Raw genomic sequence first — 17,626 nt, forward strand, 5'->3', positions numbered from 1 at the left:
TAGATTATAAGATAAATCGATTTTTTTTAATTATATTTTTTATTGATGGAATGTACTGATACGCAATTGTAATTGTGAAATGTCAAAGGGAACGGTAGTCAAAAAAGTGACAGATCCAACTAAATAAGGTCCACAATACAACTTAAAGATAAGGAAAACTTTATTTTCATTTACAATAATTTATAATAATAATATACTGTTAAATAACAAGACGCAATTAAAACATACTTATAAATAGTTATTTTGTCAGGAGCAATCTTTAGTATATTCTTTTCTTGTTATCAAACTTAACAAAAAACTTAACAAACTGCAATATAAAATTGAGCTTTCTAGTTTTCGAAAATGAAAGTCTATCAATAACCTTTTCTAGACTTATGATGATCTAAACCGTAATTTTAGAAGTATACTATCAAATTACGGTAAATTAACATTGACTTTATAAAACGTTTGAAGATCACTGATATTGATGGAGCCCTGATTTCTGATTCTAAGTCTTATAGTGACTTTAATGCACTTTTATATATAACATTGAACATATTCTTCATTTTATTGTCTTTTGTTTGATATCGTTATGGTATGTTTAAGAACAGTTTTTGCATATTCTTTATCTAATTTTTTTTTTTTTAAAGATTCTCACTTAAAGAGACTTTTATTTAAGACATTGGCTAATAAACAAAGAGTTTATAGAAAAACGGACTCAGATATTGCATGTTTTGGTTACGCAGTCTTTGTTAAAGAATCCCATTCTTACACTGAGATATCAAATCAAGAGTTTCTACTATAGTTATCAAACAAAATCTTGAGCTTTACACTTTTTGTTTATCATTTTTGTTTTATAAATTTTGTTTTGACTGGATTATGCATATAATACACATTACAAAAATTTTTTGTACCTCTAACAAAATCAAACATTTTTTGATGAAAAGATCGCATGATCTTCTGCGAGTCTCCTCTTACTTGTTATAAAGTTAACAAAATTATTTAAAAAAAAAAAAAAAGACACATTGTTTATTAATGCTACGTTAGCATATTTACTTTACAATGATAACCTAAACAAAATTTACAATGATAATCTAAACAATATTTAAAATAAACATTTCAAAACATTTCTCTTTATTCTTGAGCAACGCAATAGCAATAATTGTGAACATATTTTAAAGAAAAACGCGATACTTTTTAATCTTGACATGTTTCTTAGTTAACATACTACATTATCAAAAGATAAAATTACATTTTAAAACTCTAGATATAAATATAATTCAAAGTTTGAAGATATTACAGAAAAATATTAACAGGCAAATAGAATTGTTATAATCCAATAAAAAGTATAATACAAATTATAATACCGTAAATAGCAAAAAAAATAAAAATAAAATTATAAGTAAAATAAAAAAAAAAAAAAAAAAAAAAAAAAAATAGGTAGACAAATTTATATTATAATGAATAGTTTGTTTATTTAAAGATGGGTTTTCCCATTTCATGCGGAGTGCTTCTTTCATTTTCAATTTGTTTTAATTAGAAGCAGTATCCAAAAATTTAAAACAATTATAGTTACTTAGATTTTCACAACTAACAGATGAAATTAAATGCTTATAAACATTAGATTGCTTGTTATTTGTAAGATGCTCAAGAATCCTTGTTGTTAAGTGTCTGGAGATATCTCCAATATAACTAGCATTACATTCAGCAAAAGAAAATTTGTAAACAACATTGGATTTGAGCAGCTTAGAAGTGGATCTTTTATACATACACTGTTTTGTAATTGTTGGTTGTGAAAATGAAACTAATTATAACATCTTTACAATATTTTTCAATGATTTTATTAACTTTAGATTTAGTAAAATTTGAGTAAAATCCTATAAATGGAAGCTTATAATATCTTATATTATGGTTATCCATACTGTTTATCACGGATTGATTTAACTTTTCATCTACAAATAATTTAATTTCAGAGTCAATTATTTTAGGTGGGTATTGGTTATTTTTTAAAACATTAGATAGATTTTTTATGTCCTTTTCAAATCCTAGCCATGTGTTGTTGATTTTATACGTTCTTTCAATTAAACAACGGATAAGACTAATTTTAAAACAATAGGGACCAAAACTGGAAAATTTTTGTAAAAGACCAGTATATTTTTTTTTGCGATAAACTGATGAAACTTGCCAAATATCTTTCTGACATAAAATCAGAAAGATATTTGGCAAGTTTATAATTATATGTCCGATTGTTGAAATAATTGATCTAAAAGGTGATAGAGAATTTTATTGTCTCCTTATATACCTCAATTTTATTCCACCTGTGACTTCTTTTTTTTTTGTTGAGGAATTAAAACAAGTTGATATAACTAACAAATATATAGTTTATATACCTATATTTTATTCAACCTGTTTCTAAAGCTCAGTTCAAAAAATTACTTCAAATTTCAACATCCGGTTCTCATTTCTTATTAAACGGGAAATATTATGATCAATTAGATGGTGTTGCCATGGTTTCTCCTTTAGCGCCAATATTTTTATTGGGTTTCACGAACAAAGATTGGTTAGTAATTGCTCTTCCTCCATACCGATTTTTTATAAACGTGATGTAGATGATATTATCGCTATTTTTAATTCAGAGTTTGAAGCTTAGGAATTTTTTTACACATCTCAATAAACAACATAAAAACTTAAAATTTACGATGGAAAAAGAACAAGTTAATCAAATTGCATTTTTAGATGTTCGAATCAATAAGTCTGTTTCGCTTTCCACATCAGTTTTTCACAAAAAAACATATACTGGTCTTTTACAAAAATTTTCCAGTTTTGGTCCCTATTGTTTTAAAATTAGTCTTATCCGTTGTTTAATTGAAAGAACGTATAAAATCAACAACACATGGCTAGGATTTGAAAAGGACATAAAAAATCTATCTAATGTTTTAAAAAATAACCAATACCCACCTAAATAATTGACTCTGAAATTAAATTATTTGTAGATGAAAAGTTAAATCAATCCGTGATAAACAGTATTGATAACCATAATATAAGATATTATAAGCTTCCATTTATAGGATTTTACTCAAATTTTGCTAAATCTAAAGTTAATAAAATCATTGAAAAATATTACAAAGATGTTATAATTACTTTAATTTTCACTACCAACAAATTACAAAACAGTTTATGCATAAAAGAAACCACTTCCTAAGCTAAAACAATCTAATGTTTATAAGCATTTAAAATCTGTTAGTTGTAAAAATCTAAGTAACTATAATTGTTTTAAAATTTTAATTATTTATAAGTTTTTTTTAATTAATTTTAAAATACTCATTATGACTTTATTATAACCTTTTAGAATAACGACTGTACAAATTTAAATGGAACCAAATCAAGGTGATAAAATTAGTTCTTTTAAAGAATTTTTATATTTCAACGATACTTAGTGATAGTAGTAGTAGTAGTAGTAGTAGTAGTAGTAGTAGTAGTAGTAGTAGTAGTAGTAGTAGTAGTAGTAGTAGTAGTAGTAGTAGTAGTAGTAGTAGTAGTAGTAGTAGTAGTAGTAGTAGTAGTAGTAGTAGTAAACGACCAGCAGTAGAACTTTCGGTATATTCGAGTAGATCAGACATTTATAAAACTTTACAAAACACTTAAAAAAGATTAGTAGTAACATTGATATAAAGATTTATGTGTATATATTAGTAAATGTAGCATTATTTTGGAGTTTGGAAATTCATTTTTAATCAAATTTTAAAAACTCTAAAAAGCGTGCTACTGTCTACCTACTTTATTTTTAGGGATCAATTTTGTTTTACATGGAAGATATTAATTATATAAACTCTTAGAGATATAAACTCTTAACATTAATAAAACCAAATGGATCTATATCCATTTGGTCTCTTAAATACGCCATTTACCCCAAAATTTGGCCAAATTTTTTATTGATGAAGTTAAAATAAAAAGAAATGTTGTTACGAAGCATTTTAGAGTGGTTTCTCGACAAGAACATTAAATGGAAACTACACATTGACAATATTTGCTCAAAAAATTAAATTGTACTGAGTTTATACAAATCCATATCATACCTTAATAAAAAATCCTTAACTCAACTATATTTCTTATTTATTAGCAGTTATATAAACGATCAAAGTATAGTTTTGGAAAGCGCTGAAAAAAGTAACAAAAACTTAACGTAAATTTACTCTTACCGCCGTCAGAAACATGACAACCACTTGTTTAATTTTACAGACTGTTTTACTCATTCCAAACCATTAATTATGGAGATAGTGCAAAAACATAAGAAAAACAATAAAATGTTTTTATAAACATTTATTAAATTTAAAAATATTAAACTTTTATTGTAAAAAACTTTATTGCTGTATTTACGTAATTTGAGGTATAGAAAATCAAATAGCTGGGTTTAGCTCAAAAAATAAATCAGATCCAAGCCTCAGATCTAATTTACTTTTTAATCATAAACAAGCACAGATAAGCGCAACTTGCTTATCTGTGTTTCCTCGTGGACATCCTCATCATTGTAAACAAGGAAATCGTCATGTAAACCTAAGAGAACTTGTATTGGCAGACCCAATAGTTGCAGAGCATATTTCATCAAAATCATGTGGTTTCAGGCAAAAATGCATCACCTAGAGAAGCAGTTTGGATCAAAATGTAAATAAGAAAATTTTAATTTATAATGTAATTTTAGTGTCATCAGCTTCCCAGTAGCTTTTTTTTGGTCCTTTGAGTGTTCAAAATATGATTTCAATCCAAGAGAAAATAGGCCTTTCAAGTACCGGAATGCGGAAACTTGGATTTGCTCTCAACCAGATTAGCCTAGTAAGACTAGTTGAAACCAACTTTCAGCAAAAGGCATTAAAATACTACTTCATCATAAGAACTTTCTGCCAGCTCAGAAGATAGCTAGTTGGCGTCAGTTTTTCCACATCACTTGCTCTCTCCGCGCCTTGGATATTGCTCTCTCAGCTTGTTGTTTTAACCGTTCACTTTTATTTGATTATGTTTTGAAAATCAAAAATTTCAAATCCAGTTTTCTGACGCTTCAGATTTTGGTCACTCCAAAGGATTATGCTGTTTTTCTTCATGTTCAGCAATTTATCAATTTGAAAAAATTCAGGGTGCCTGTCTACTTTTTTCATATAGATTAAACAAACGGAATTTCTGCAGTGTTTATGGTATTTAACAAAAATAGGCATGATGGAAAAAAATATTTAGGCGCGCGGAAATAAAATATTTTTTGCATTGACGTAAATAATAAGTTTGTGATTGGGATGTGCTTAGTGAATTCTCTAAGCTCAAAAAAATCGATTAAAATTCAAGATCAGCTTTTTATAAGTACCTATACAAAATTTAGTGTGATTAATTAACAATTTAATAATTAAAAACTTGTAAAATGCATTTTTAAGAGGTGTATCTATCATTAAATAGCGGTCAAGTTTAACTTTCTGCACGAAATATTCAAATTAAAATCACACTGTTGGATTGAGAGAAAAAAACTTTCCTCTACCATTTTTTTGTAGCACCTGAAACATTACAACAAATACGATATGAGAAACATTACTTTTTGTCATTTTGAGCCATTTTGTCAAATAAAAATTATTTAACTATTCAATGCTTATAAAGGACCCATCTTTAGAATAATAATATTTTGCCGATTGTTGATCTAAATTCCTTTCACCTTTTCAAATTCAAACTTTAAAAAAAGGAATCTTTAACTTGATATATACTAAGATACTTCTAATAGAATGAAAGCTGTTATACAACTTATTCATTTATTTTTAATATACTATAATTGTCTTTATTTTATTTGTTTAAACTTTATAAGGTTCCGATTTTTATATTTATAAAGTTCAAGTTCTTGTAATTGCCTTTCAGGTCCTCATACTTAGATAAGTAAAAACATTTATCTAAATATCTTCAACAGTCGGTTTCCCCATCAGAATGCTCATCAAGAAGCTGTTAAACATAGTGAAAAGAAACAGACAGTAGAAGATATTTTGATAAGTGTTTTAACTAAGTTATCATTTTCTCTGTTCTTTAAAAACATTCAGTTATAAGCAAAGTAAACTGATCACCTTCTAGATAAAGGTGAAGCTTAAAAATCAATCAGGCGCAATTCGTTATCATATATGTTATAACATGATATAACATCTAAAAATTCTTTTGTTTTGATTTTGCAAATAAAATACACAACTTACCACACAGACCACATTGCGCAAAGCTCTGTCTCTTCTAAGCCTGTATATATACAGGCTTAGAAGAGACAGAGCTTTGAATCTGAGCTTTGAATTTGTTTTAATTTCAATAAACGCGCACATGCCTCTGATTTTGAAATAGAGGCATGTGCGCGTTTATTGAAATTAAAACAAATGTCAAAAATTGTATTGAATAACAAAAGAGAATTAGAATAATTATGCAATGTTTTTCCCGTTGGCCACTTTATTTATCCAGCTCCTGAGCTATACATACAATAAAAATGTGCTTACCTCGGGCCACCTCGTATTAAAAAAAAAAGATTTAAAATAATTTTTGCTATTTTACACCCTGCAGTTGATTATAAAATAAAAAATTCTCTCAACCGAGCTAATTGACTTGCAGTTTTTAAAGTTAAAAGTATATCTTCATCCACTAAACTTGAAATCGGCAAAAAACTTTAACAAAGAGATTATTTGATATTTTCTTAATCAAAAGTTGATCGCTTTTTTATAATAATTGATTTAGCATTACATTTATTGTATTTGTTAATAAATGGTTTATAAACCGAGGAAAAAACTTGTGAGATAAAATGCATAAAAATTAGATTTCTTTACTTAAAAAGTAAAGCATTTTACTTTCTAAGTGAAATGTTTTGTTTTTTCAGCTCATATAATCCGGTGATATAAACAACTTAACTTAGCCAGGATTTTAAAACACCCTGGCTGGACTAAAACCAGCGTCTTATTTAACATTTCTACTTCTTTGCATAAAATATATTAAAAAAACAAAGTAAAATAAATTGATTCAGGTTGACTATAGATATTGCTACACTTCGCCAGCCGAGAACGAAGATACCATATGTATGCCGATATCAGTCCGTTGAAATTTCGGATTTATTCCGTTCGTACAATAATCAATTCGTTAAAATAAAGGAATTATTATGTTAGCGGCTTTTGCTGTTTTGGTAAAATAGAGAATATACTACGTCATCGTATTAAATAATTTATTATTCCCTTTATTAAAATTAGAACGAAATTAAGCCGGATAGAAATGAGATTTCATTACAAAATAGTCCTTATTTTTAATATATAGATTATTTTATTATGATATTCAACATTTGAAACAAGCAGTACTACTTATATAAACTTACTTGATCGGGAGAGATTTTTTAGCAAGCTTTATAAACGTTTAACTTTTAAATTGAAAACTAATTAAATATTTATAATAACTTAACTTAATATAAAAAATTTAAATTAGAATAAAAATTAAAAAATTAAAATAAAATTATAAAAAGTTTCTTAATATATATTTTATTACTACAGCTATTATTTTCAAGATCAAAAAACATTTACATAAAAAACACAGACATGTATACAATTGTTAATATACTAGCTTTCAATTTTTAATACTGTTGTAAGTTCATGTGTGTGCACATTTCAATTCCAGCAACCTGTTTTTGATTATTACAGATAGACAAACCTTAAAATACAATAAAGAAATTATTGAATATAAATGATATACCATAATACAAAATGGAAATAGATTTTTACTAATAACCCTGTAAAAAACATTTATTGGTAGTTCTTTATTTCTAAATTACTAATAAAAATTATGTTATTTTATAAGTTCTACATTTAATGTATTGAAATGAAATGTACTACATAAGATAACCTTACTTGCTAAGTGAAAGGTACTAAAATTTTTACACACATTAATAGTTGTAAAACATCAAGAATAAAAAAAAGTCTCTCACCTTTTATTTAATAATAATAAACACGTTAAAAGTATTAATATTCGAATTTAAATTTGAAACCTCATGCCTGAATGCCAGAATGTCAAAATGTCAAACGCAAACAGTTGCGTAAACATAAGAAGTCATTAAAATGCCCAAGAGTTGTTGTGTCTTTAGATGATTTTTGATGCATATATACGTGTAAATATAAGTAATATAATATTATATATATATATATATATATATATATATATATATATATATATATATATATATATATATATATATATGTATATATATATACGTTTTGTAAGTTGATTTTGTTGTTTTGAGCCAACTCTGGTGACTAAGATGGTTTTCTTGTTTTAAACACACAAGTCAGACAACTTGCGTTTTTAAAACAACAAAATCAGAGCTTAATGTCGTGTGAAAAACTTCCTGCATTTAGCCAAAGACAAAATGTTTATAAGCATATAATGCTTCTTAATTATCTATAGCCTCAAGAAAATATATTCTAAGACTTTTTTTTAAATAAATATAAACATCATGGTTTTGAACTCATGGCCATTCAGTTTGATCATCTTTCCAAGTATTTGCAAGGAACTTGTATAGACACCGGTTGATTCCAAGTATTGCAAGTTTATTTATATACCTTTCTGCGGCGTTAAAATCTATTTTTTCAAAGTATTTACAAACCGATGTTTCTTTTTAAAACTCTTTAAAATAATTTTTCGTACAAATTCTCCTGCTTTATTATCTCAGCTAATCATTTGTTTTCCCCATCAAAGGTGCAAACAACTTGCGCTATTGTTATTTTGCTTAACCATGTGACTTTCTAACGGCAAGGGTTTAAATATAAACACGCAATATAAAAACTTATTTGTAACTAACATAAAAAAATTGCAAATAAAAAAAAATAAATAGTTTTACGAACAATTTAAACTTACAGTGTGATTCAGCATGACACGTGTCTAAAGTAGCAAATTATAAAACTTAAATATACAAATTACAACAATCAATATATAAACTTTGCTGTAACTAGCCTAAATAAATACCCATTAAAAAAATGCAAGTGAACATTTTACAACTGATTTATTTTACAACTGATGAAACTTACAGTGTGATATTGCATGCCACGTGTCTAAAATAAATATCTAAATCTAGCTTTATTTAAACATAGCTGCAACTAACCTAAATAATGATAACCATCAAAAGAAATGGTAATATTTTTAGTTTTACAACTGATTTAAATTTATATCATAAGTTACAACATGTCACGTCTAAAATAGAAAAATATACAAGAATATATACAAGTCATATAGTCACATTAACAAACAATTGTTCAACTAACCCTTTAGTTTATCATATAAAGCAAATGGATAAACACAGTTTAAATTACACTCCGTTATTTGTAATTTTGAAGGTTGTTAAACTTATTTTAAGTTTTCTACATAAAGTTTATATAAAAAATTTAAAGTATAAACTTTATATAAAAAATTTAAAATAACTTTAACAACCTTCGAAATTATAAATAACGGAGTGTAATTTAAACTGTGTTTATCCATTTGCTTTCTCTACTAAAATTTAGTAAAAAAAAGCAAGTGAGTAAACACAATTTAAATTACGCTTAATTTAAATAGCTTCACATTAAGTCCAAATGTGAAGCTTTTTAAAAAATGGCAAATTAAACTTACTTCAACAAACTTTTTATCTAACGGGTGATGCGGAAGTTATCGGACAAAATAAAAACGTCAATAACTTATTTATAAATAAAAAAACAAACTACTATTATATTCTTTTTAAATAAAACATTTATCTTTTAATAAAAATATATCATTTTTTATATGAAAAAACACCACCATCTGCAATTGAACTCAATTTTGCTCTGACGCCTTTCATATGCGACTGTAAAAAGTTTAAATCAACTTCTTGTAGTTTTGGTTTAATGCGATCAATCAAAACTTTCTCTGTCGAAGCTTGCCAATCTCCCTCGTAAACCTTCTGTGCCAAATGTCCCCAAAAATTTTCAATTGGTCGTGCTTGAGGCACATTTAGGGGATCGGATTCTTTATCAACGTAATAGACATATTGCTCCATCCAATTTAGAGAATCTTTAGAATAATGAGAACTTGCTAAATCTGGCCAAAATAAATAGTTAAAGTCTCCATGATACTTGTGAATAAATGGAAGAAGTCGTTTTTCTAAACATTCATTAATATAGATTGATGAATTGATCGCTATAGCCTTGGAAGTGCGAAACAATGGCTCGGACATACCTCGGTCAGATATGGCTATCCACATTAATAATTTTTTTTTAAATTTCTCTTTTCCTATAAAACGAACACTTTATGGTAATGTCTTTTTGTTGTTTGTGTAGTATACAGAATTTCTACGCATGTTGTCACCTGCAAAACAAAAGTATTTTTAGTCATCGATGACTTGAAGCGATTTTGTGTTATGGAGTTGGTTAACTTGTTTCCTGCTTCTTTTCTTTGCCTTTATTTGTTGTTCTATAGTGTATTTTGGAGTCTTTTCATGTTTTCTATACTTAATATTCATTTTTTTTAACTGACAACCAATTGTCGATTGATTTACACCGAATTTAATACCTATTTTTCTCTGACTGACCCCTTTTCGATTGTTGACAAGTCTCGTTAATTCGGCTTTCTTTTCTCTAGTCCAGGATGTCGGACGACCAGGGTGCTTTCTATCAGAAAACGATTGAACAGTTTCAAGTCTTTTTAGGTTATCATATATTGTACTTCGAGCAAATCCTTCCTTTTCAAAATGATTTACGATTTTTTTTTTTTTTTTTATATTAGGTTTATTTACAAAAAACATTTTTAGTCGCTTTCGAAAAGATTCTTGTTCAGCTGCATTTAACCTCATTTTAAATAATTGTGTTTCAAATAATAAAGTATATATTTTATACAACGTTTATGCATTCGCATAAAACCACAAAAACTAATTATTATGCTCAAATAATGAAATTAGGATTTGTCCGATAACTTCCGCATCACCCGTTACGACTTAAATGTGGTTTGAGAAAAACGCCTTTCAAAACTTTATCATTTATAAATAAAGAACTATAATATATTGACAAATCTAAAACAAACAAACACGGTATAAAAATATAATCCACAGAAGCAACACTTCTTATCAATTTCTTATAGAAACCCATTTTACGAGACTGAAAAAAAACTGTCTTAAGAATTGCTTCAAATGAAACAAATTCATTCCCCAAACTTTGGAGAGAAACCTCTTGTTTTATTATTAAACGAAATTTCTGAAATTAAACTTGGGGAACTCTTCAGAAAATGTAGTGATTGCACTGCGTATCTTCCATTCAATAAATTGAAGCTCTTTAAGAACTTTTTGCGCAAGAACGAACAAATGATCTTGTTATTTTAAGTAATAGGTCTCAATTAGTTCAAAATATTGACTTCATGATGTGATTAAAGAGTTTGTTAAAAAAAAGGCAAGAAAAATATCATTGTAAGACACAAAAGCTGGACTACTTAATTATACTTATACCAGCAGTATAATCAAAAAATTTGAGGTTTTTTTTTTTTTTTTGGAAAGAAGGGGAGACCAAATTGAAGGATGCTCGGGGCCCCTAAATTCTGTGCACGGCCCTGGGTTGAAATGAGGTTTATTATTCAACATCTGATGTTTGGCGTGAAAATATCTATAACTTTGAAAAAAATGGCTTCAAAATATTGACCTAATTTTAACATTGAAAAAACGGAAAATGCTTACTGGGTAAGCGATCACTTATAACTATAAGAGATAGGTTCATCAAAAAAAAATTTATCTAGATATGTTGGATGTATAGTTCAATTTAGATTTGCAAAGTTCTATATTTAGAGCCTCAGAGTAGAAACTAATAACGGGTGACAACTAAAAAACGAGATTGGATTTAAAGACACATATCACTTTAAAGGAATAAGATTTTAAAAATAGGAAAACTGTTTTGGAAGGTATTTTTATTCTAGTTTTTAAATATTTTATGTGTTTTTATTTTTTATTGAAAAATGAATAAAAAAATAAATTCAAAACAAGAAGAGATTAGAAAACGTGTGTATGAATTTTTTTTAAATTACAAAAATGCTGGCAAAAAGTTCACTTTTATGACCACTTTAAAGTTGAGAATATACCTAAAAGTACTATCTACAGGATAATTAAACGTGCTGAAAGTGAATCTGGGTACCAAAGAGTTCAAGGAAGTGGAGTAAAAGCTAAAAAAATGACCAGGACAAACATTGAAAGGCTAAAACTCATGTTTGACCATAAAGACGGAGTTTCTCAACGTAAGGCAGCTAAAAAGTTCAACTGTACTCAGCAACACATTAGTAAAATATTAAAAAAAAGAACAAATATAAAATCAAGCAAAAAAATGACGATTCCAAAACGATCTGACCAGCAAAAAGCAGCAGCTAGAACTAAGTGCAGTCGATTGTGTCCGAAATTCAAAAATCGTAAACCAATCATTGAAGATGAGTTTTTTCATGTTAAATCACTCCAGTATCAATGGAAATGATATATTTTATACTAGTGATGTAAAATCTACTCCATCTACAGTTAAATACCAAACAAAACAAAATTTTTAAAAGAAGCTACTTCTATGAATTGCTTTTTCTGAAAATGGAGTTTCTCAACCTTATTTTGTACCAAGTGGACTGGCTGTAAATTAAAAAATCTATTTAAACAAATGTATTAAGAAGAGGCTTATTCCATTCATCAATAAGTATCATTCAGATGGTGCATATGTATTCTGGCCAAATTTAGCACCATCTCACTATGCAAAAACAGTAATCATTTAACTAAAGAAGGAAACGTGCATTATGTTGAGAAAGCGGATAACCCTGCAAACTTACCAGAATGTCTACAAGAATAATTGGAATGCAGAAAATTCTTAAAAAATTACTAGAATCAAGTATTGCCTTAATAAAATTGATATTGAGCTCATACGGAGCCTGGCTCAGTCTATACCAGGCCTGGTTGATAAAGTCAGAAGAAATGGTTTAATTGAGAACAACTGATTATATGTTTAAAAACTAGAATAAAAATACTTTCTAAAACATTTTTCCTTTTTGTTTTATCTTACTTCTTTAAAGAGATATGTGTCTTTAAATCCAGTCTCGTTTTTTAGTTGTCACCCGTTAGATATCATTCTTATGCATCAGCTTTCTGTATTTCATTTTCCAAATGATTATAAACAATCATCAGAAAGTGAATCGAGAAACCATTTTTGAGTATTCTAGCTGCAGTTTTATAGAAATATTGACTATAGCTTTTAGATTATTTATCATAACCTGCGCAATCACTCTTTCACCCTTATAATTAAATCTACCACTACTTTGGTTAGTTTTCCTTAATTTAATTTAAAAATATATATTACATTTCTTATTTAACTATTTTGTACAAAATTTTAGAATTCGGAATGAAATAAATAAGCAAACATAAAATAGAAGTAGAAGTTTTATGAAAGTCCAAACATTTGCATTACGGTTGGTAGAGCACAAGCTTTAAAAAAATGTGGTTTTTTTTTTTATGAATTTTAAACTCCAAAGCTCAGTTAAAATTTAAACTTAGTAACATTTAAATTAAAAAACACATCGTTCTTTTGCTTGTATTCTCTAGAGTAATTACTTGATGTTTTTCAAATTGTTAAGTTTACAAAGTATATTAAGTTTTGTTTACAAAGACGTTCTCTTAATATATAAAATTACTGTAACATGAGATTTTATTCAAAAACTTTTTTAAAAGTAGTACAATTATATAATTTTTTTATATTAAAACTTTTTAAAACTGGACTTAATACGCTAATAATAAAGCGTCGCACAGTGGGACGAAATCCTGATTTTGTGGCCAAAATTCCCAAATTACCTACATAAGGGTTTTCGAGGTCGCCGATTAGGAATCTGAGGTCAGATTTAAAAAATTCAAATTGGCGGCTCCAATATGGCGGCCAAAACTGTTCATACCTTGAAAATATGAAATCTCATGTAGTTTGGTTTTCAAGGTCATTGCTAATGATTTAGGAGTTAAATTAGAGCAAAAACATTTTTTTTTTTTTTTTTTTTTTTTTTTAGTATTGTATTTGCCGATTGAAAATAATTTACACTCGTAATTTATAAAAACAAATATTTAAATGACTGGGGCTTGAAGAAGACAAAATTCATCTTATCATTAAGCCCCCCCTAAAAAAATGCATATTCATCAAATAAAATGTTTTAACAAAATGCAAAAAATAAAATATATAACGTTTAAAATATTTAGTAATTCAAAGAGTATTTATATTTAAGAACTGATTAGTAAAATAAGATGATATATAAGTATTAATATTACAAAAAGAATTTACAATAACTCTTTTTAATAAAAATTGAAATTATAAAATTTTACAATATTTTTAGTAATTAGTATTTCAAATAATAAAACTTAAAAAAATCGTTTGTAAATTCAAAACTTATAAGATAAGAAATACATTTACAATAGCAGACTATTGTTTAGAATATTAAATATAATATTAAAGAGTAATTAGTAGGTTAATTTTTGTTTTTGTTTGCTAGTTTAAAAAGCTTTTTAGAAGAACTTTAATTCATTTTCATGTATCATCAGTAATTGCTTAAGTTTTGTTTTAAACTGGTTTAAAGAATAATTAGATTTCAGCTCATTATTTAATATTGTATTCCACAGCTTAGGACCTCGGTTAGCAATTGAGAATTTGGTTGCTGAATAATGTGTTTTGGATTGAATGTAATTGTTTTTTGAAAATCTGGTAGGGTATATGTGGTTTATTTTTTCAAAAAGTGAATTAAATAACATTGGTGATATTTTTTTATCAAGTTTAAACATGAAGATAAGAATATGGTAAAGGTTTAGTTTATATACATTTAGAATATTAAGTTTATTAAATAATGTTTGAGTGTGAGAGAAACGGTCTACGTTTGTAATTATCCTTATAGCCTGTTTTTGTTTACTAAACAGTTTTTTTACTTTTGTTGCGTTTGTGCTGCACCAAGCAACGTTTGCATAATTTAAGTAGCAATGAATTAAAGAAAAATATAAGTTTTTTAAACAAGATAGATTTAAAATCTGCTTGGCTTTATACAAAACACCTATATTTTTTGATATTTTATTTTCAATTAGACCTATGTGGTCCCTCCAAGTTAAATTTTCATCCAGAACCACACCTAAAAATTTTATTGATTGCTCTCTTTTTATTAATGCGTTATCAATAAAAAGATCAGGAAGTTTTAATGGAATATCTTGTTTTTTATGAAGACGATGGAACAAAGTGTATTTGGATTTATTAATGTTCAAAGATAGTTTGTTTGATTTGAACCATTGGTTAATTTTTCAAGTTCTTTGTTTACTGTTTGAAATAATTTACTGATATCTTTACTAGAATAAAACAAGTTTGTATCATCTGCAAACAAAATTAAGTTTAAAATGTTAGAAAATTTATATAAGTCGTTGATATAAACGAGAAATAAAAGTGGTCCTAAAATTGATCCTTGAGGAACACCACAGGTGATTGACTTATATTCCGTTTTTCCGCTATCATATGAAATAAACTGCTTTCTATTAGACAAGTAACTATCAAACCAGGACAAATTAGTATTTATTATACCATAACTTTTCAGTTTGGATAGAAGGATTTGATGATTGACAGTGTCAAAAGCTTTACTTAAATCGATAAATACACCTAGGGTATACTTGTCTTCATCAAACCCTTTAAATATATCATGAACAAGGTGAGTGATTGCATGATCAGTTGAATGACCAGATTTAAATCCAAACTGTTTATGAAAAAGAATATTATTAACATTTAAAAAGGAATATAGTCTATTATACATAACCCGCTCTAATATTTTAGAAAAACAAGAAAGAATTGAGATTGGTCTATAATTCGTAACATCGGAAGGATCACCTGATTTTAACACTGGAATGACTTTTGCAATTTTTAGGTTATCTGGAAAAACGCCTTGTTTTAGAGATAAATTAAAAATATGTAGTAATGGAATTGTAATTTGTTTTATTGATTTGATAATGACATTACTACTTATATTATCAAATCCTAAACTTTTATTGGGTTTTAATAAAGAGACTGCGTCTAGTAATTCTTTTTCTGTAAGTTTATAATTAGACATAACATTAAGGTTGGTTGAGGTTAAGTACGAACTAAAGTGTGATTGAGTAGTTGCTATATTAGATGATAAAGTAGGACCTATATTTACAAAAAACTGGTTAAGTGTTTCAGCGACTAAGGATTTATTTACAATTTGTTTGTTATTAAATTTAAGATTTAGAGGAAGTAAATTTCTGTATAAGCTTTTTTTTCCAATTACCTCCTTAATAATATGCCAAGTTTTTTTAGAATCATTTTTGTGCTTTATTAATTGTTCAGAATAGTAACGTTTCTTTGAGCGTTTTAAAATTGACTCAAATAGCCGTTTATAGTTTTTATAGGTAGTTTCATTTTTAAGAGTTCTTTTTTTAAGAAACTTGTTATATAAGCGTTGTTTTTTTTTTGAAGATTTAAGAATGCCCTTCGTGATCCAAGGGTTTAAAAGTGTTTTTGTTTTGATTACTTTAGTAACTTCTGGGAATGCCTTGTTATAAAGATTAAGAAACTCTGTTAGAAAAATATCATACGCTTTATTGGCGTTTAGATTTAGTTTTAGGGTGTCCCAGTTAATACAGGATAGAAGCTTATAAAAATGACTAATAGAAGTGTCGGTTATTAAACGTGTTTTAATTATTTTTTCCCGTTCATTTTGGGCATTATATATGCATTTTTGCGATAGGATAAAAATCGGAAAGTGATCAGACACGTCAGTTGTAAATATTCCTGTTCTTATATTTTCATTTATAAATTCATTTGTTATAATTTGATCTAGGGATGTTGAACTTTCCTTAGTTATTCGCGTTGGTTTATTGATTAGTGGAATATAGCTATTTTGAAAAATGGTGTTAAAAAAGTTTTTAATATATATATTATTTTCATAATCTAATATATTGAGATTGATATCACCAATAAAATATACAGCTTTATTCATAGACGATTTATTTTTAATTATTTTTTTAATGTGGTTTTCAAATACCTTAATGCTTCCTGAAGGCGGTCTGTATAAACCATGAATGACGATATTTTTTGAGGTTTTGTTAATAATTTCAATACATAACGATTCGTAATCGGTAGTAGTTGAACTTAAATTTGGTTTAACTTTGAATAATATTGAGTTTTTTATGTATATACACAAACCCCCACCTTCCTTATTAGATGCTCTAACTTGATGAATTACTTTATAATTAGGTAATTGAAAATTAGAATTGTTTTCAATGTTTTTATCTTTACACCATGTCTCACTTAGACAAATTATTTGAAATTTAATGCCAATTTTATATAAAAGTTGTTTTAATGACTCAAAATTTTTTTGAATACTTCTAATATTAATATGAAGCATTGAAAAATAGTTATCCTCCATTCCATTAGCAATTTTTTTAGAATTTGGGTCATAATATAAAGGGTTAATATTTTTAATTATTTCATCATTAATATAAAAATTAATATCAGGATCCGAATAGTTGTTTAATAGTATTGACTTTTTTGATACAAATGAATTAAAATTTATGTTTGTTAAAACAGTTTCATCAGCCATTTTAAATCAGAAATAACTTAAAGCAATATTAAAATTCAAA

At 26.9% G+C, this 17,626-nt stretch overlaps 1 protein-coding gene across 1 annotated transcript; it reads right to left on the minus strand.

The window, feature by feature from the left end:
• Positions 1 to 9,751: 9,751 nt before the first annotated feature.
• LOC136092106 (uncharacterized) lies at positions 9,752 to 10,219 on the minus strand. Its single transcript, XM_065819825.1, has one exon. The coding sequence runs from the start codon at positions 10,217 to 10,219 to the stop codon at positions 9,752 to 9,754; it is 468 nt and encodes a 155-aa protein (XP_065675897.1).
• Positions 10,220 to 17,626: the final 7,407 nt, after the last annotated feature.

This window comes from Hydra vulgaris, chromosome 15 (assembly GCF_038396675.1).
Source record: "Hydra vulgaris chromosome 15, alternate assembly HydraT2T_AEP".
In the NCBI taxonomy this organism is placed as follows: domain Eukaryota; kingdom Metazoa; phylum Cnidaria; class Hydrozoa; order Anthoathecata; family Hydridae; genus Hydra; species Hydra vulgaris.

What these genes read in the sequence shown, in the direction of transcription:
- LOC136092106 (XM_065819825.1), bottom strand. Translation starts at nt 10,219, where the DNA reads ATGTGGATAGCCATATCTGACCGAGGTATGTCCGAGCCATTGTTTCGC.